Below are 20,989 nucleotides of genomic sequence, written 5' to 3' on the forward strand. Positions count from 1 at the left end.
GAGGAAAAAGAGGGAGGGGAGGAAAAGGGGGGAAGGGGAAAGAGAACCAAGGTGCAGGCGGGAGGGAAGAGCGGAGAAAGGGGGCGAGGCAGAGGCTGCGGGGCTGAGCCGGAGGAGGCCTGGGCTCAGTCTGGCCGGGGCGCCTCCGACGGCCGCCAGGGGGCGCTGGGCCCCGGGCGCCGCTGGCCCTCCCCGCCGAGCTGCGCTCGCTTTTCGTCGCGCTCGCTCCCGCGCTCTTTCCTGTGCTCCCGCCCGCTTCGCTTCCGCTTTTCCGGGGAGCTGGGCCCGGCCCGAACCCGACTGCTCCTGCAGCTTCGGGGAGTCCGGGGGGCTCCGGGCCCACAGGATGTGGCTGAGCCCGGAGGAGGTGCTGGTGGCGAATGCGCTGTGGGTGACAGAGCGCGCCAATCCCTTCTTCCTGCTGCAGCGGCGCCGCGGCCACGGCAAGGGAGGCGGCCTCACGGGTGAGGGCCGGGCCGGACCGGGGCCGGGGCCGGGGCCAGGGTCGGGGCAGCGGCAGCTAGGCTGCGGAAGGGGAAGCCCCAGGTCTGGGATTCACTGTCCAAGGAGAGGTCGAGGGGGGACCCCCGGGGAGGGGCGGGGACCACAGGTTTAAAGGAGGGCTGGGAGGGGCGGGGCCCGGTAACATCTGGAGACCCGCTTGGGGCAGCAGGACGGGGAGACGCTGATGCCGGGTCCGTGGATCCTTCGGGAAGGGCGGCTGCCCCAGCTGGAGCCTCAGTCCCCCACCTCCCCACCCCCCCTTCCCAATAGAACCGAGAGCTGCAAGACTCCTTAGAGATCGTGCCTGCATCTTGCTAATTACACTGATGGGGAAACTGAGCTACAGAGAGGGGAAGTCACTTGCCCATGATGACCAGCAGTTCCTGGCAACAGATAGCCTAAACCCAGGCCTCCAGACTCCTCACCCCAACCTGTCTTTGATACCATTGAGTCTTAATAAGGCCCAGGATTTCCACTCCCCTCCTGGTCCTGGGATATAACTACAGCCCCCTCAGTCCGCAGGCCTGTTGTTTTTTTTCCAGCTTTGTGGCTATAACCCTAAAAAGAAAGAGCAGGGTGCCCCCTTGGAGATATAGAGCCGGGAAGGTTACTGGGCCATCTGATGCCCGAGGTGCATTCTCAATGGAAATTTTTTGTAGTTTTCTGTTTCTTCCCTTCAGTCAGCTGTTGTTTCTCCCAGATGTCAAGGGTATCCACCGGTAAAATCTGCCCCCTTGTCAACAGCTCAGCCTGGTAATGAGTCAGGAGAGAAACTTGAACTTTCTTTTTGAAAATTCTGGTGCCAGTCCCTGGAAATATTGAAGTGTTAGCTCCAGAATCTAGACAAATTTCAAACCAGCTAATTGGATTCTACTCCTAGAAATTCTTTCTAACTACTTGATTGATTTTGCTGAACTTTTGGTATAAAATTATTTGGTTGAAATGTTAGACTGAATTTCCAGCTCCAGGCTGAAGGGGTTAAGTTTTGTTAAACAGATTTCCCATGCCCTGTATTTTGGAGGTAGAGGGAGAGTGGGAAAGTGTCCCAGTCATCTCTACCCTCTCTATTGTTGTTAATGACCTTGGAGCTCACATAGCTCTTCACTTATTTTTTCTCATACAGTTTTTATTAGTTTGGTTTTTTTGCCTTTCTCATACAACTGTCTTATCCAAACCATTCTTACACACAGGGCCTAAGAAATGATTTTTAAAGGAATTACATAATGAAGTGAATGCTGATATGTGTGTGTGTGTATAAAAAGTGCTTTGGGATCCTTTAGAAATTATGATAATATCCAGCTAGGTCCCAGTCTTTATGAATAATAAATCCCATGAAGTGGCCACTTTCAAATTTTCATTGTATATTTCCATTGGGCTGGAACCAGTGACCATATTTTACATATAATTATAACTTTGGATTTTCAAATTCAAATGATGCAACCACTTCACAGGATCCATTTTTCAACCTGGTTGTATAAGTAGACATAGTTCCATGCTGGTGTTACAGGGAAAGGAAAGACTAGTCAATTATAGTTATAACAAATGAAGACTAAAGACTACAAAAGCAGTCATATGGTGAGAAACATAGTACTTTGAACACTCCCACTTTTCCAGAGGTGAGACATCTAGAATTCTCAAACATATGGAATATGTCCCTAACAAGAAATAAGCAAGGACCTTCAGATCAGTGTCATGTACTTTGTTTTTGTTTTGGTTTTTTTGGTTTTTAGTGAGGCATTTGGGGTTAAGTGACTTGCCCAGGGTCATACAGCTAGTAAGTGTTAAGTGTTTGAGGCTGCATTTGAACTCAGGTACTCCTGACTCCAGGGCTGGTGCTCTATCCACTGCACCACCTAGCTGCCAATGTGTCATGTACTTTGTACCCCAGGTGAACCATTTGGGCTTTCCTCTACCAATGTCTTTATCTTGGACGTTCTCTATGCTGTCTGTCATTGTCAGATTCCTTCTTAACCTTCATTGAAAGCCCAACTCAGATGGTACCTCCTCCCAGAAGTCTTCCTTCTTTGATCATAATGGCCTTTTAACACCTCATGGTATTTTGTTTCTCAACTCTTTAATGAACTTGTATCATATTACATATTATAGTTATCTATACCTTTTCCCCCAAGAGACTATGAGTTCTCTGAAGGCAGAGATCATATTTTATCTGAACTGTATCCAGCACAGTGCTCTCAATGCAATAGGCTCTTCAAAGTGTTGAATGAATGATTGTATGGTGTGGGAATAGTAGCTAGTGGAAGCACAATGACTATGGCGAAATGTAACAGTGAGAAGAGATAGCTGATAGCCAGGAAGAGACAGAAACAGACAGTGCAATGCAGCCCAAAGCCATTTGGCATAGCAAAGAGCTCCATACACTTCAGTAGCCCTTGGGGGAATGATTTCATTACGGTTAGGGCCATAGTCATTGGCATTCATAATGATTACCCTTAGTCATTGAGAAAAGGCTAATCTTTAGCAAAGGTTATACATAAATTGTAAAATTATGATGTACCAGTATTCTCTTTTTAAGAAGGGAAAGATATATTTCCTGCCTTTTAGAACATTTCTATCCATAATAATTCAAATAAAGCAAGTTTGGACAGTTAAAGGGATAAGATTTGGTAATCTAGAAAATGAATTTCTGTGGAAACCCAACCTTAGGTCCTAGGTAGGTGCTAGAATAATAAATTATCATTATGCTAATTTGTGTTGGAAGCATGACCAGCAAAAAATGATGACTTCTTCCATCTTTGTGAAGTCACCAGATTTTAAAAAGATAGGTACAGAAATGTATCAAAGAGAAAAATTGGGTTTTTGACAGGGAAGCAAGGTTCCTTTTTCTGAGCAGAGAAATGGACTATTACTAGGAAATGAGGCATTTATCATCAGGTACCACCAATATGTTGGTTTGTTTTGTTTGACCTGTACTTCTTTATTACAAGGGAAAGGTCTATAGTGATAGGAGGAGGAAAGAAGATATAGGGAGCACAGAATAATTGGGAAAGTGATTTTGATGTCAGAAAGGGGGGAAAACATCAATAAAAAGATTTGCTTGGTTTGGGGATGTTTTTAAAGATATGAATTCTTGGAGAAAAAACATTTGAAGAAGTAGGAGTCATTTAGAAAGGACTAGAAAGTTCCTTATGTTTCTGAAGAAATGAGAGTCGTACAGAATGAGAGACAGTGGGTGTCAGTCATTTGAGCTATCCTCAAGTCAAGCCCTTATTAAGCACTTACAATATACCAGGCGCTGTGCTAAACCGATACAAAAAAAAGGGGCAAAAACACGGCCCCTGCTCTCAGGTAGTTAACATTCTGTTAGGGAGACTACATGTGCAAATAGCTACATACCTACCAGATATAGATAGTGGAAGTGGAAGGGAGTCTCAGAGGGAAGGAACTAGTAGCAGGAGCAAGCAGGAAAGGCTCCCTACAGAAGGTGGGATTTGAGCTTAGTCTTGAGGGAAATCAGAAGATAGAAGTGAGGAGCAAGGGCATTTCAGGCATGGGGAACAGCCAGAAAAAAACGGTACAGAGAGATGGCAGGGTGAGAGCTCGATATGAGGAACAGCAAGAAGCTCAGTGTCGCCAGCTCATACAGGATGTGGAGGGGAGTTAAGTGTAACAGGACTGAAAATGTTGGAAGGGTCCAGGAGGACTTTATCATTGTCTACAAAAGAAAGATTTTCCTCCTTCCGGGGGTTCAGTGACACAAGTGAAACCTGAAAGAAGCTGAAGAACGGCCCTCCTTTGAGACTTTTAAACAGAAAATGACAGCTATCTGTCCTGGTTCCCCGGGCCGAAGGACAGGTAGTAATTAATGTATGTTTGTACAGCAATTTGTAGTTCACAAAGTGCCTTAGAACACGGCTTCTCATTTGATCCTTCCTGTTCTCTCAGCCTATGAAATCCAGCCATCTGTAGCGGCCTTTGCTGGAACCAGAGCAGGGACATAGACCACTTAAATCCCCAGTCACATTTCTCTCCACCTTCTTTCCCAGGTCTTCTTGTGGGTACCCTGGATGTTGTCTTGGATTCCAGTGCCAGAGTTGCCCCGTATCGAATCCTTCACCAGACTCAGGACTCTCAGATCTATTGGGCCGTCGCCTGTGGTAGGTCCTTATGCTTCAGCTTATCTTGTCTCATCAGAACTTGTATCAGGCATAGTTCAGAGAGGGACCTGCACATTGATATGCCTGGTCTCCCAAGACCAGTGACCCAAAAAATAGAGGGAGAGTGACATGCTTTATCAGGGATGTCGGACCTGTGGCTGCTCTCAGCAAGATTTTCAGACATTTTGAGCTTCTGCTAGCAAGAGTGTACCCCAGAACATGTGACTGGCTTCCTGCCTCAGCAAATGTAGTAACCCAGAGCCATCAGGTTCAATAACCTCCTTGAGTCTGTAATGCTGTTTGGGAGAAGTGGGCTTTAGTATTTTTAGAATTCTTGTTCTAACCACTTCCTTTCTTCACTGCTGTTCCTTACATTCTCCTTTCACCCTCCCATAGGGAGCCTTTCATGGGAAATGAGAGCCTACAGTTTAGGTGTAGCATGTTGGCTTACCTCTGATAGAGTCATGTATAACTGTGAAGTATCATCGTTTCTTTCTCCAAAGGGAGTGGTATATTAGCTGAATAACAGCCTAATATGCTTCAGAGCTCAGGACTGGGTTAGCAGAGGTATGGGACCAGAGTTCTGGCTCTTTTGGCAGGGAGGGGTCCAAAAGAGAGGCTAGGACAGGAATTCCCCCAAGGTCTAGAAAGAGCGTCTTAGGACAGTGTTCCTTAGAGCTTAGGTGAAAACTGAAGAGTAGAAATAGGAAGTGAGTATCCTGGAAACAGGACCAGCCAAGCTCATCTGCAGTCAGACATTTAGATCAGAAACCTCCATAGTATCCCAGAAGTCTATCAGTTGAGGTGTTTGTAACTCAAGAAGTTTTTTTTTCACCTGTAGAAACAGATGTAATGCGGTGGTTAGGTTTCCAGTTCAGCCCACAAAAGCCTCTTTACCCAGAATATGTTAATTGTCCTCTAGAACCTAACCACAGTGTGTAAAAGTTCCTTTGGAAAAGATTTTCTGAGTTCTGACTCAGGGATACATCTTTCCCAATCATAGTGACAGAACTAACCTCCCAACACACACACACACACACACACACACACACACACACACACTTCCTCTCCAACCTCCCACACTGGCCCAAGTCTCTTTGGGACTCCTTTGGCTTGGCAAAGGATCAGGGATGGAGCAGAACTCCTGAGGCAAGGCAAGAGGGGAGGTGTTAAAATAAGGCCTGGTACGTGGACACTTAAAGTATTCCTTAGAGCTTAGGTGAAAACTGGGGAGTGGAAATAGGAAGAAGTGCCAGCCAAACTCAGCTGCATTAAGGCATTTGGATCAAAAACTGCTGATCCAAGGAGAGCACCCAGAGGAGAGGTCATCAGCTGGTAGGGGAAGGGCCAAACCAAGCCCAACCTGCATTGAGCTGGCAGTTCCAGGTGAAGCATTTAGGAACTAAAACTACAGGGTAGCAATTCTAGGAGAGTGTAACTCAGACATAATCTAGATCCTATTTCTGCTGAAGACCACCTTATCATGAATGGTTTTTCCTAAACACAAATGCATATGTGACATCCTCAATTTGGATGCTCCCCCAGCTATGCGGATCACAATCTACAAATGACTGCCCTTCCTATACAACTCTTTTTTTTGTTTGTCTTGTTTTGTTTTTGTTTTGTTTTCGGTAAGGCAGTTGGGGTTAAATGACTTGCCCAGGGTCACACAGCTAGTAAGTGTTAAGTGTCTGAAGCCGGATTTGAACTCGGGTCCTCCTGACTCCAGGGCTGGTGCTCTATCCACTATACCACCTAGCTGCCCCCCTGTACAACTCTTGTTCCTCTTCTCCCTTATGTTCTCTGTTCATTGTGCTGGACTCCTTGTACATTGTATCCTGAGTAATCTCAGGACATCATCCACCTGTCATTCCTTGTGCTTGGCCCATCTGTTCTTCCTATCATACATATTTCTTTCTTTCTTTTTTTTTTTTTTTTTGGCGGGGCAGTGGGGGTTAGGTGACTTGCCCAGGGTCACACAGCTAGTAAGTATCAAGTGTCTGAGGCCGGATTTGAACTCAGGTACTCCTGAATCCAGGGCTGGTGCTTTATCCACTGCGCCACCTAGCTGCCCCCTTTCCCTGACTTTTTTTTTTTTTAAGTGAGGCAATTGGGGTTAAGTGACTTGCCCAGGGTCACACAGCTAGTAAGTGTTAAGTGTCTGAGGCCGGATTTGAACTCAGGTACTCCTGACTCCAGGGCCGGTGCTCTATCCACTGTGCCACCTAGCTGCCCCCTCCCTGACTTTTTAAACTGTAAAATCCACTGACTTTTTCTGAGTTCTCATAGTCCTTAATGTCTGTAACATTTGACACTGTTGACCACCCTATCCTTCTAAATACTTTTCCCTTTGATTTCTGTGAATCTACTTTCTCCTGCTTCTCCTCCCACCTATCTAACCTTCTTCTCAGTTACCTTTAGCAATTCACAGTTCAGATCCCATCCCCTAAATTTCCCTAAGGCTCTGTCCTGGACCATCTTCTTTCTTGGTGATTCCTCTGGGCTCAATTATCATCTCTATTCAGATGACTCTAAATTTGCCTTTTCTCTTTCACAATGTCTCTCAAGTGTATGCCTAGTTCAAGCTGTCATCCCCTCTTACCTAGGTTATTTCAGTAATCTACTTGTTGGCCTCCCTTTTTCCATTCCCTCCCTTCTCCAATCTATCCTTCATACAGCTGCCAAAATAATTTTCTTAAGATTCAAGTCAGACTCCATCATTCCCCTGCTCAAATACCTTTATTGGCTCCCTACTGAGTCTAATTAAAACAAAAACTCTAGCCTGACATCAAAGGCCCTTCACAAACTGACTCCTGGCCACCTTCCCAGTTTTGTTTAATAAAATGTCAACTAGGATCATCTAGGTGGCACAGTGGGTAGAGCACCGGCTCTGGATTCAGGAGGACCTGAGTTCAAATACAGCCTTAGACATTTGACACTTACTAGCTGTGTGACCCTGGAAAAGTCACTTAAGCCCAATTGCCTCACTAAAAAAAAAAAACAAAACAGTCAACTATTACTTTTGTCATATTGTATTCTCCACCATAACACAAACTCCTCTATGACAGGAACAATTTTGTTTTTGTATCCCTAGGGTCTAACGAGGTACCTTGTACATAGTAGATGCGTAATGAGTGTTCTTTGAATTGAATAGAATTTATTATGTGCTATAGTCCAGCTGTTTCCCAGTCATCAGTTACATGGATCTTTTTTTGTTGGTTAGATTTTTTTTGTTTGTTTGGGTTTTTTTGCTATTATGATTAATGTTTTGGATACTTTTGTACAGAAGCCTTTTTTTCCTGTCAATGCCATATTTAGGATATAACCCTCATAATGGAATCACTAGATCAGAGAACTTGGTAGGTCTTATTGTATAATGTCATTTTGTTTTCCAGAAAGATTGTATCATTTCATAGCTATACTAGCAGAATAAGAGTGTTCTTATTTCTCCACATTTCCCCACAGCCTTGTAAGCATTCCATCTTATCTCTTTTAACTGTCCTCAATTTAAGCCTTCTCATCACTTGTATGTACAGAAACTTTTTCCTTAGCCTTTACAATGGGAAATAGTTCCTGATTTTCCTCCTCATATGAGCTTGAAAGATTGCTGTGTTGATGGGTTTTCTTTTTTCTTTTTTTAACCTCCCCATACAACCTAGGTTCTTCCCGTAAGGAAATCACAAAACATTGGGAATGGCTGGAAAATAACTTGCTGCAGACATTGTCCATCTTTGAGAATGAAGAAGACATCACTACCTTCGTCAAGGGCAAGATACATGTAAGGAACGCTTGTGTAGCATTGTCATGTGATTGGGGACCTTACATGCTTTCACCTCCCACCTACAGAGGAGTGCTTTCTGCCACATCCCTGACGGTGAAGCCTATAACTTCTGTGGAAAACCCCAGTGCTGGGAGCTCACTCTCCAGACAGCCATGACATTATTGGACATCTTGGGTGTTAGAAAGTTCTTCCTCTTAGTCGATTGAAATCTTCCTCCATGTGACTTCCTTCTTAGTTCTGCTTTGTTTCTTTACTGAACTTTCTGATCTCCTTTATTTTCAACATTCTCAGAATACTGGATGGAGTATGGGTACTCTTGACCACTTTTTCTGAGCAAAGGATAAGCTTGCTGTTATTAAGAAAACCTAGTGAAGTTTTACCATCCCTTCCATTTCTGTTATCCCATTGAATTATTGCATGTTTTATTTACTTCATCCACATATAGGTAGAAAAAAGGATGACTAAAATCTGCATCGTCTACCTAATTATAACAAATTAGCCTTAATTTAAACACAATCTTTTTTAAAAATTTATAACATTGAGTAAGTTTGAACAGCCTCAGAGACAGGTAGGTAGGGAAGTCCTGGAGCTGGAGAGACTCCAGCCAGTGAACCTTGTGGTAGCACTTGTAACTCAAGGCCAGGAGAGAGTCCTCAGATTTCTATTCATCCAGACTCTTCTTCCTCTGTTCCCCAATCTTTGAAGCTTAAGGTGTGTTAAAAAAGTGTTCTGTATCAAGTTGTTCAAGATTCTTCATTAGCTACCCTAGTATGGTAGCAGGCTCCCAGTTTTCATATTTTAGAACCAACTTCTTAAAGTAACAAGTAGCACTTTTGTTTAACAGTATTTTTATTGTTTATGGTCCCACTTTTTTGGACCAATGTAGAATGAAACCACTAGCTTTGTTCTCCTAGAAAAGTCAGGTTATATCCAAGTATCTTTCTTGTGACTGAGTAGATAGAGAAGTCCCCAAGGCAGCAGTGCATGCCTTGATCAGTTCACCCACAAAATGAGTAAACATTTAAGCTTCCTCCTGTCTACAAAAATTATGCAGTTTGATAGAGGGAAATTCAGAGTTTAAATATTAGAAGGCCCCTGCTCTCATGGAACTAACTCATGGTAGAAGATGTGACATACACAGATAATTGTAATACAAAATATTGTATGAGCACATTAGAGAGGTGTAGAAATGCTTTGTGACAGCCAGGGATAATTGTCAATCCTCAGGGAAGGTTTCCTGGTAGAAGGTGACATTTGATTTGGGCTTTGAAAGATAGCCGGGAATTCTGTAGGTAAAAAAAAAAAGAGGAGAACATCTCGGGCAAAGGGAACATCATGAGCAAAGGCTTGAAGGTAGGTAAATACAGAGCTTGTTCAAGGGACATAGACTAGTCTAATTTGGCTAGAAAAGAAGAGTACACAGCAGGGAATGGGAGTGGTTAGGTATTGCCAAAATGTAGAGAGCTTTGGATTTAAAGCAAAGGAATTTGAGCTTTACTTGGTGGATCCTAGAGACACTGAAGATTTATGAGCAGTGACATGACCTCACTGTGCATGAGGAAGGTGATTCTGGTAGTGGACCAAAGAAGGGAGATGGTGGAGGCAAGAACACCAACTAGGAGAATATTGTGATCATTCAGGCTGGTAGTAATGAAACTTAGTACCTGGTTGGTGACAGGGGCAACAGAGAAGAAAAAAGAGAAATTTTCCAACAATGAAATTAACAGGACTTGGTAACTGAGTGGATCTGGTAGATGACTAGAGAGAAGAGTCAAAGATTTTACTCCAAAGTTTTGAAAACATAATGGCTAGGGTGAATGGTGTTACTACAGTCAGAGATGGTGATGTCATAGGGGAAGCCAAATTAGAGGAAAAGATTGCTGACTTGGTTTTTAAACATGTTAATTTTGAGCTGCTAGTGGGACATCCAGATGGATATGCCCTATAAACAGGCTAAGTTTGGGTCTGGAGCTCAGAATAGAGGTCAGGGCTGGAGATAAAGATTTTGGAATCATCTATATAATTAATAGCCATGGAAATTGATGAGATCACTAAGAGAGGAGCTATAGAAAGAGAAGAGAGCCAAAGACAGCGCTTTATGGAACATTCATTCACCTTAAAAGATTGAAGAAGATTGGGAGACAGGGAACATTCTTCTAATAGGTTATCCCTTCTGCCTTTCCATCTTAAAAATGAAGATAGGCAGGGCAACTAGGTGGTGCAGTGGATAGAGCACCAGCCCTGGAGTCAGGAGGACCTGAGTTCAAATCCAGCCTCAGGCACTTAACACTTACTGGCTGTGTGACCCTAGGCAAGTCACTTAACCTCAATTGCCTCACCAAAAAAAAAAAGAAAAATGAAGATAGGGACAGCAGAGTGATCCTAGTATCATTAGTAGCAATAAAAAGGATGTGTGTTCTGGGCTTCCAAGCAGCCTGGAAGACTATTAGCTCTTGGTGGACTTTAGCTTCAATTATTAGTGTTACCTTAGTTTTGCCAACATCCTCTATCTAATTCTTTTATTTGGTCGATAAGCATCCTTCCTACAGGCAGATCATTGCACTTAACCTTTCTTAATCATAAATTCTAAATTAAATTTCCACTTCCTTTTTTAATGCCATTATTGTTTTAGGAACTTAAATGGTTCCTTTTGCCCCTTTCCTTATTCATTTTACATAGGAGTGTCCATCTCCATTCTCTGTTCTCCACTCCAGGGCATCATTGCTGAAGAAAACAAGAACCTGCAGCCTCAGGGAGATGAGGATCCAGGAAAATTTAAAGAGGCAGAACTCAAGATGAGGAAACAGTTTGGAATGCCTGAAGGGGAGAAGCTGGTCAATTACTATTCCTGCAGCTACTGGAAGGGACGGGTGCCCAGGCAGGGATGGTTGTACCTGACTGTCAACCACCTTTGTTTCTACTCCTTCCTTTTGGGCAAAGAAGGTGAGCTGTTGTGATCCAGGAGCCTGTTCTAGCCCAAAGAAGCCACGCATCAGAGAGTAGGGATTTTGAGTTCTTCCCCTCCCAGGGCTTCAGGTCATCCTCAATAACTACACATTGTGAGCCATTCTTGAGTCACACTGCCACTTATTTCTTCTGTCGATTTGTTTTACTATGTCTCTCAAAGCTGTTTGAATTGATGTTTCTTTGTTTGGTGGTTCCCAGTAACCTTGGTGGTCCAGTGGGTGGATGTAACCGAGCTGGAGAAGAATGCCACCCTGCTATTCCCTGAGTGCATCAAAGTTAACACCAGGGACAAGGAGCTGTACTTCTCCATGTTCCTCAACATCAACGAGACCTTCAAGCTTATGGAGCAATTGGCCAATATTGCCATGCGACAACTACTGGACAATGAAGGCTTCCTGGAGGACAAGTCCCTCCCCAAGCCTGTTAGGCCTCTTAAAAACATCTCTGCTTTAAAAAGGTACGTTTCTTCTCACTTAAGAGAAACTGCATCCTAATCCAGTTTATACTTGTGTGTGGGACTCAGGTTGGTCTAGATGAATGAATGAAAAGGCGTTTCCTGATTACCTGCTATGTGCCAGGCACTGTGCTAGACACTGAGCATATAGAAGCAAAAGTGAGGAGATCGGTATCTCAGAGCCACACTCTGCGCCATGCCTTTCTCCCCATGAGAAGAAGTCCAGTGATGTCTCTCTTGGTTTCCCTTCCCTTCCCCTGCCCCTACTATCTTATTCAGAACCAAAAGTGGGACAGCCCCTGCCTTCAAGGGGCTTATATTCTTTTTTTTATGTTCTATTTTATTTTTATTTATTTTGTTAAATATTTCCCAATTATATTTTGACTAATCTTAAGGGGCTTATATTCTAAATGAGGAATACAACACATATTAGGGAATGGTGGTCAGGGAAGGTAATTTTGGTCCAAGGAATCACAGGAATGGCAAGCAGATAAAGCTGTCTGTTGTCATGCTCGCGCGGTGAGTCTGCATTTACTAATTCACCGATCAGGACCACTCAGCCCTGAGGCAGAGCTCCACAGAAGCTCAGGTTTTGCCACCCCCCTCTAGTCCCTTTCCCACACTAATCTACAGATCTGAGGGAATAGGTGCTCCTGTTGCAATTTGGAATGTGATGCTGTATTTAGATCTAAACCATGGGCCTGTGGGTCACAGCTCATTGAAGATCTCTGATTTTTGGACTCCATGACTATAATAGGGCTTGTCAAAGTTTGGGCCTTCCAAACTCCAGGAAAGAGGTAACATTTGAGATGCGGGACTGTCCATCCATGTTGATCTGCCAGGATAAATGTCCACAATTCAGACACTATAAGGAAGACAAGAGGAACGTGCTAATTATCTAATTAGGATTAGGTATCCCCTTCCCTTTACCCTTCATTCCCAGGGGAAATGGGTCTCCTAAAAAATTTAATATTTTGCAGTTACTTTTTAACCTCATATAAAAGATTCCGGTTCCAGTCTTCTCACTTATATCACCATCTTTCATTTATATGAATTGTGTTTGTCCTGATCAGGAATATGGCAGTTCATCTTGCCCCCAGCTACAGTTGGATACAGTATAGCTGTAGGTAATAGTACTTAAACTGAATGTAGCATCATTGCTAATACTTGGCCCTTATACTTTGGTTTCTCTCTTCATTCAGAGATCTGGATGCCAGGGCCAAAAATGAATGCTACAGGGCAATGTTCCGATTGCCAAAGGATGAACGGCTGGATGGACACACTGACTGTACCTTGTGGACCCCATTCAATAAGATGCATATCCCTGGCCAGATGTTCATCTCCAACAATTATATTTGCTTTGCCAGCAAAGAAGAGGAGGCATGTTATCTCATAATACCACTGAGAGAGGTGAAGAATTGTTTCAATCTGAGTATTAACTTTCAAGGTCAGAAGTCACATTATGGTGGCAGCCAAGATGGTGGAAAAGAGCATCTGTTTAGGAGTTGGGAGACTTGAGTTACCTTTCTGACTAACTATTTTGGCCTTTACTTAACTCCTTTGTGTCTCATCTATTTAATGCAGTTAATTATACCCACCCTTTATACCCTTTAGGGGGCATTAGGAGATTCATATAGGGCAATGGAATAAGAAAATATGTTGGGGCATCTAGGTGGCGCAGTGGATAGAGCACTGGCCCTGGATTCAGGAGGACCTGAGTTCAAATTCGGCCTCAGACACTTGACACTTACTAGCTGTATGACCCTAGGCGAGTCACTTAACCCCAATTGCCTCACCAGAAAGAAAAAGAAAATATGTTGGGGGTGGGGGATTCCTATAAAGGTCTTTCTTTGGAAATAAAAGGAGATAGTCTTTTAATTGCTATATGATGTTTGCTATTAGCCCAGGAACCATCACTTGGGTCATTGGATCAGATTGTTTCATGAGTTTCAACAACTCATAGTATCTCAAGGACTTTCTTTTCCAGCTGGGTGATAATTCCATGACTTTCAGGAGGACCCATTGTGAAGGATAATAACAACTATTCTGTATGTGAGGGAGGATTAGACCATTAAAAAGAGACACACCAACTCTTTCAAGACAACAGTCACTGAAAGATTTAGAGCAAGATTTAGGATGGTCACCTTTCATTGTAGGGCCCAACAAGACTTACAGGTAGGGGCCAGCTAGATGGTGCAGTGGATAGAGTACCAACCCTGGAATCAGGAGGACCTGAGTTCAAATCCAGCCTCAGACACTTAACACTTACTGGCTGTGTGACCCTGGGCAAGTCACTTAACCCCAATTGCCTCACAGAAAAAAAGACAGGTAGTTAATTGTGTAGGAAATACTTCGAGAGCCTTGACTATAAGTTACTGTTTAAATGCAAAATATTGTCCTAACTGTTCATTTGTTGTTTAGTCGTTTCAGTAGTGTCTGACTTTGTGTGACCCATTTTGGGGGTTTTCTTGGCAAATATACTGGAGTGGTTTGCTATTTTCTTCTCCAGCTCATCGTTCAGATGAAGAAAATGAAGCAAACAGGGTTAAGTGACTTGCCCAGGGTCACATAGCTAGTGTCTACAGCTGGATTTAAACTCAGGTCTTCCTGACTCCAGAACTAACACTATCCACTGTGCCACCTAGCTGTCCCACTAACTTTTTTTTTTTTTTTGCGGGGCCATGGGGGTTAAGTGACTTGCCCAGGTTCACACAGCTAGTAAGTGTCAAGTGTCTGAGGCCGGATTGGAACCCAGGTCCTCCTGAATCCAGGGCCAGTGCTTTATCCACTGCGTCACCTAGCTGCCCCCCCCCCACTAACTTTTAGTAAATAATGGCAATAAGACTTAACTATCATTTGTTTTTTTATTCCAGTTCGTAGCAGAAGAGAGAGAAATTCTGTTTAAAATGTGCATTAGTTAAGACAGGGAAATCCTTTGGTTTCTTTGCAGATATAAATAAATGAGACCAGTTTCCACATTAATCAAAACCATTGATGAAGCACTTTCTATGTGCCAAGCATTATGCTAAATGCTAGAAATATAAAAGAAAAGCAAAAAAAAAAAGTTTCCATCCTCAAGGAACTTATATTCTGTTGAGACAGCATATAATAAAGATATCCAAGATAAACACTGAATATATAGAAGATTAGTTTGAAGAGAAATGAATTAACAGCTGACGGAACAGGGCAGGGGCTCTTGTAGAAGGTGGCACTCGAGCTTAGTCTTAAAGGAAGTCAGGGATGCTAAGAGACAGAGATAAGGATAGAGAACATTCCAGGCATGAGGAACAGCCACACAGTCTTGAGGACTCATTCTTGGCTTGAGGTGTGGGAGCATTGCCACACTTTGGTTGCCTTTGAGACATGGTCTTCAACATGGGCTTCTTGGGGAAATTCCATGCAAGAGAATAGCTCCCAAATTCAATCCATTTTGAGAAGACAAGAGATTCTGGTTCTCCTGATCGTGCACATATATGTCTTTAATGCTCAGTTCTTGGGTGTGTTTGGCTTCTGTTATAGAGCGAGTGAGAATCATGGAACAAATGCCTCTTCTTTTGCAGGTGACAGTGGTTGAAAAAGCTGACAGCTCCAGCGTGTTACCAAGCCCACTGTCTATTAGCACCAAAAGTAAAATGACCTTCTTGTTTGCCAATCTGAAGGACCGAGATTTTTTAGTCCAGAGAATCTCAGATTTCCTTCAGAAAACATCAGCAAAGAAGCCACGTGCTAGCAGCAGAGAGAAAGCCGGGGTCCCAGACCCAGCACAAGGCCAGGTGAGATGAAAGGAAAATTTTATATGTATTTAAGGTTGTTTTTAATAGTTGAATATAAAGTTCTTATTTTCACTGTTCTTAATTTAAGAAGCAGGTTAATTGAACTTTTCGTTTATTTCCTCTCCTTAAAAATCATACCTTAGTTAAGTTGCTTTTTTTTTTTTTTAGTGAGGCAAATGGGGTTAAGTGACTTGCCCAGGGTCACACAGCTAGTAAGTGTTAAGTGTCTGAGGCTGGATTTGAACTCAGGTACTCCTGACTCCAGAGCCGGTGCTCTATCCACTGCGCCACCTAGCTGCCCCATTTAAGTTGCTTTTTAAACTGTATGTGGCCTTCATTTTTTTCCTGAAGATCACTGGTCCTTAGTCTAAAAACAGTTCTCTAGTCCTCACGTATCAGTCAGATTCAGGCACTGAAGGCCCTCCATCAAGGGGTCTCATTCTACCTTTATCTTCCATAATCTTCAATGTATACTTTCTGCTCTAAGTCCAGGATACTCTCCCAACTCTGCTATTTCTCTTTTGTTCACGATCTTTTCAACACATGAAGTTCTTTTCCTCTTTCTGCTTATCAGTTGAGTTTTGGTGATATAACTAGGCACTTTCAGTCTCCTCCTCTTGATAGGTATGACTAGCTGTTGTTTGTGTGCATACAGCTGTGCATACATCGTCAACATTTCCATACTAAGTACTTCTTGGCAATCCCTTAACACTGGCTCTAATGTAAGATCAGGTGTAAACTTGGATCTGGTATGGCTGCTTTATGAAGTTTTTCCTTTTACCTTGGAACATTACATTTTTGAAACACTATTTAAACTGAAAACGTGATAAGATATTTTAAACAAAGATTTAAAGTACCTTTACCAAGTATTAATGAAAGAAGGGCATCCCAGGGAGCAGAAGTAGCCAGAACAAAGGAGAAAAGACAAAAGGGTCGCCCTGCTTGGTGTGTTCAGGAGAAAGTGAGGAGACCAGCCTAAACCTAGTAGAAGGTTCTTTTAAGGTTAACAAAAGTTTTTTTAGACTTAATTCAATAGTCAGCATAGTTAATGGTGCTTAAAAACATGCAAATATGGAGGAAGGAGAGGAGGGAGTGGGCATCATATAAGCTTCACTTTTATCTGAAGCAGGCATACGTGGGTTGAATACACATTACATTCACACAAACAGTTTGGTGTAGAAAGGAAAGTAAGCAGAGACAAGAAAGAAGTGTTAAGAGGTATGATGATATTGAGGAGCAGATAGCTGAAAGAAAATCAAACTTCATGATCTTAAAGGGAAGATTAAAAGGATAGAAAAAAAGAAAGGAAACTAGAATCTGTGGGAACACATTAGCTTGCCTATTAAACAATAGGAATTCGGAGAATGACTGAACAAATTGGTGGTAGATGAATGGAATAGAATACCATAAAAAATGATAAAAGAGACAATTTCAGAATATTGTGGCTATTGGGAATTGATACAGAGTGAAGTTAGCAGAACCAGAAGAATAATTCATACAAAGGCAATATTGTAAAGAAAAACAACTTTGAAAGAACTCTGGGGGCAGCTAGGTGGCGCAGTGGATAGAGCACCGGCCCTGGATTCAGGAGTACCTGAGTTCAAATCTGGCCTCAGACACTTAACACTAGCTGTGTGACCCTGGGCAAGTCACTTAACCCCAATTGCCTCACTAAAAAAAAAGAAAGAAAAAGAAAGAACTCTGATCAAAGCAGGGACCAACCCTTAAAGTTGGTTTCATGATTCTTCTTTCACAGCATGACTAATGCAGAAATATGTTTAATGTGATTGTACATATATAACCTATATCAGATTGCTTGCTGTCTTGGGGTAGGGAGAAGGAAGGGAGGGAGGGAGAAAAATTTGAAACTAGAAATCTTATAAAAACAAATGTTGAAAACTATCTCAACATGTAACTAAAAAACAATAAAATTCTTTTATGATTAAAAAAAAATAAAGTTGGTTTCAGAGAAACCTGGGAAGACCTCTATGAACTGATGATAAATAAACTCAGCAGAACCAGGAGAGCAAGTTATACAATAGCAATATTGTAAAAACAACCAACATGGAAAAATTTAGGAACTCTAATAAATATAATGACTAACCACAAATCCAGAGGACTCTCGATGAAACATGCTACTCACCTCCTGATACAAGGGCGATAGAATACAGATTTAGACAATTTACAAGGGTTGGGAAATTGAGGATGATCAGTGCAGAAATTTGTTTTGCTTGACTATACATTTTGTAACAGAGAATTTGTTTTTCTTGCTAGCTCAAATGGGAGGAAGAGGGAGGAAAAAATGAGGACTTGAAAATAAAAAAATAAAATTTCGTTTTATTTATTTATTTTTTTTTTGGTGGGGCAATGGGGGTTAAGTGACTTGCCCAAGGTCACACAGCTAGTAAGTGTCAAGTGTCCAAGGCCGGATTTGAACTCAGATACTCCTGAATCCAGGGCCAGTGCTTTATCCACTGTGCTATCTAGCCGCTCCATAAAATTTCATTTTAAAAATATTATTGGGGCAGCTATGTGGCGCAGTGGATAGAGCACCGGCCCTGGAGTCAGGAGTACCTGAGTTCAAATCCGGCCTCGGACACTTAACACTTACTAGCTGTGTGACCCTGGGCAAGTCACTTAACCCCAATTGCCTCACTAAAAAAAAAAAAAAGACAAAAAAAAATATATTATTGGCAACTAGGTGGCGCAGTGGATAGAGCACCGGCCCTGGAGTAGGAGGACCTGAGTTCAAATCTGGCCTCGGACAGTTAACACTTGCTAGCTGTGTGACCCTGGGCAAGTCACTTAACTCCAATTGCCTCACTAAAAAAAAAAAAATTAATAAAGTACAGAGAAAAGAATGGGACGTTCATAAGAAAGCAATGTGCAGAATTTATTATACACTTTTTAAAAAATAACAAGCCATATGAAAGAGATTCATAGCCACATAGAAAAACTTCTCTTTTGGTTCTGTGTATATAGAAATGCCTTTTTTAATGTTTGATTTCAGAGTTAAAAAATGAAATTTAAAAACTAAAGGTACTCTGTCAATGTCTGGCTCTTGGAGAATGAAGTCTCTGACTGGCCAGTACAATCAGGCTAGCACATAAGGTGGAAAACCTTTTAAACCTGCACTTTCTTTTCCTTAGGAGAACAGTGATCTGCCTGCCAGCCCGTCCTCCAACCTCAGCAGTCAGCTGACCTCCTTCTTGGAGGAGGCTCCAACTGCTTCTCATGGACTTCTCAAACTTTTTCAAAAAAACTCATCCACAGAGTTTCTTGGACCCAAGGGGGTAAGACGCTCTATTGTGATTAAGAGATCCAAAATTTGAATGAATGTTGAGTTGTCAGGAGGGGAAGAAGAGGATGGTATCACTGGGCACAGGCACGTGCATGGGCTCCTCCCCCTCGGTGCCATTAGCATTTCTCTACCAAAATCTATAGGACCCTCATGTCCTTACCCCAAACCAGAGGCTACAAATTAGCCAGAATTGCCATGTCCTCTTGTTGGAGATGTAAAGAAAGAGTCTCAAAAACAAATGGAAACCAGCTTATTTCAGTTGACATAATACAGCATTTGACTTAAATTATTTGGAAAGAGGCAGCCTTAGGGCTGTTATACTTCTCATTAATTCACCATAAGTCATAAGGAATTGCCACGTCTCCTTTTCAGCTCGCTAAGCACTCATTTTTTGACTATAAGGATTTTGCAATTTGAGAGAGATGGTCAGTGCTTCACAGGTGATTGATTTAGCAATGAAAGAGGTTTTCTGTGTGTATTGCTTTGGCCTGGTATGTTCACATAAGGCCTCTGGAGTCCACAAGTATAAACAACACTCTTTTCTCTAAGGCAAAGGAGAAGATGAAGGAAGAATCTTGGAATATTCACTTCTTTGAATATGGACGTGGCATGTGCATGTATCGTACAGCAAAGACCCGGGAGCTGGTCTTAAAGGGTATCCCTGAGAGCCTCCGTGGAGAACTCTGGCTCCTGTTCTCAGGTGAGTCACTATATCACACAACAGGAGTTCCCTTCTCCTCAGGGAGTCCTTTAAGTCAGGACTGCTCTCTACTACAAGTTCACTCCACTGACGTGGGGAATGGATTGGGGGGTGAGGGAGGTGACCTCACATAGCAGCTTCTCGTAGTGGGCCTGCACATTCCACTACTCTTTATTGCTTGAGTCTTAGTAGCTGTTGGAATTCTAGAACCTACAAAGCAGGTGCTACAGACTGAAATGGAACTTTGCCTTTGCTTGGAATTGACCCCCCCCACTCTCTTATTTTCTGTATACTCTCCAGCCTGGCATTTTATTGAACCCCTAGGCATAAAACTCTTCTGAGAATACCAGACAGTGCTGTGTGTATTCCCACTGTAGGTGCCTGGAATGAAATGGTGACCCATCCCGGATACTATGCTGACCTGGTGGAGAAATCCATGGGCAAGCAAAGTCTTGCAGCTGAAGAAATCGAAAGAGATCTGCACCGTTCCATGCCTGAGCATCCAGCCTTCCAGAATGCAATGGGCATCGCTGCCCTCCGGCGAGTGCTGACGGCATATGCCTTCCGAAACCCAACGATTGGATACTGCCAGGTCAGACACCACCAGTTTGACAACCTTTTTGCAAGGGTGACTAGAGCTAGAAAGTCCCCTATGGCATCTCAGACTCCAAGGCAACTCTGCAGTTAGTCCCAGAGCCCATGTCTGTTCTTAGGAAGCAGGCAGCCCCCTGACAAGATTTAGACAGGATTGGGTGTGTCCCATCACAGAGAAGGAATAGAAGAACAGACTCTAGTGATTGCTCTTGTCCCTCATACTAAAGTAGTATCTTTCACCCATTTCTGGTCTGGCCTGAAAGAGGGCTTCCTTCTCAAAGTAAGTTGTCTTTAGTCACAGATAATAGAGGTTTCGTATTCACTTCCACAAACATGAAGTGCCCATTGTATTTGGTCCTGAGCCAGGTTCCCCATGCAGAATGATCTGCTTTCCCTGCTGAGGACGGACTGGTCCATCCAATGGCTTGATATAGGAGCTCCCAGTTTCCCATGCTGTTTGTTCTCTGTGCCTTGTTGTGTCTGTTCATAGGCTATGAACATTGTGACGTCAGTGCTGCTTCTGTACGGCAATGAGGAAGAGGCTTTCTGGCTGCTGGTGGCGCTCTGTGAGCGGATGCTGCCTGACTACTACAACACCAGGGTGGTAGGTGAGTTGTCCATAAGCTCTGGGAGTCGAACTGTCTTGTCATTGAAGACTAAGGAAAACACAAGTATTTTAAAAGGAAAGACGTTATAAGGGCAAAAGAGATTTACTTTGAGAGATGACATGTTATGAGTAGTAAGAGCCAAAGGAGTTAGAAGATCTGAATTCTAGTCCTGCTTCTAAAACTTTCTGGATG

At 42.9% G+C, this 20,989-nt stretch overlaps 1 protein-coding gene across 2 annotated transcripts in view; it reads left to right on the plus strand.

Moving 5' to 3' along the window:
• The first annotated feature begins 204 nt into the window (after positions 1-204).
• Positions 205-20,989, plus strand: part of TBC1D9B (TBC1 domain family member 9B) — a 44,108-nt gene continuing 23,323 nt past the window's right edge. Inside the window, exons 1-11 of one of the 2 annotated variants that reach the window (XM_043982150.1) lie at positions 205-464; positions 4,509-4,619; positions 8,279-8,397; positions 11,115-11,343; positions 11,566-11,824; positions 13,024-13,231; positions 15,382-15,594; positions 18,744-18,887; positions 19,445-19,595; positions 19,973-20,187; positions 20,680-20,797. In XM_043982150.1, the coding sequence (XP_043838085.1) occupies positions 347-464; positions 4,509-4,619; positions 8,279-8,397; positions 11,115-11,343; positions 11,566-11,824; positions 13,024-13,231; positions 15,382-15,594; positions 18,744-18,887; positions 19,445-19,595; positions 19,973-20,187; positions 20,680-20,797 (1,885 nt within the window). In that variant the 5' untranslated portion in view covers positions 205-346. The remainder of the gene's footprint in view (positions 465-4,508; positions 4,620-8,278; positions 8,398-11,114; positions 11,344-11,565; positions 11,825-13,023; positions 13,232-15,381; positions 15,595-18,743; positions 18,888-19,444; positions 19,596-19,972; positions 20,188-20,679; positions 20,798-20,989) is intronic. The other variant, XM_043982149.1, reaches the window with a different exon arrangement.

Source organism: Dromiciops gliroides, chromosome 2, assembly GCF_019393635.1.
Source record: "Dromiciops gliroides isolate mDroGli1 chromosome 2, mDroGli1.pri, whole genome shotgun sequence".
Taxonomy (NCBI): Eukaryota; Metazoa; Chordata; class Mammalia; order Microbiotheria; family Microbiotheriidae; genus Dromiciops; species Dromiciops gliroides.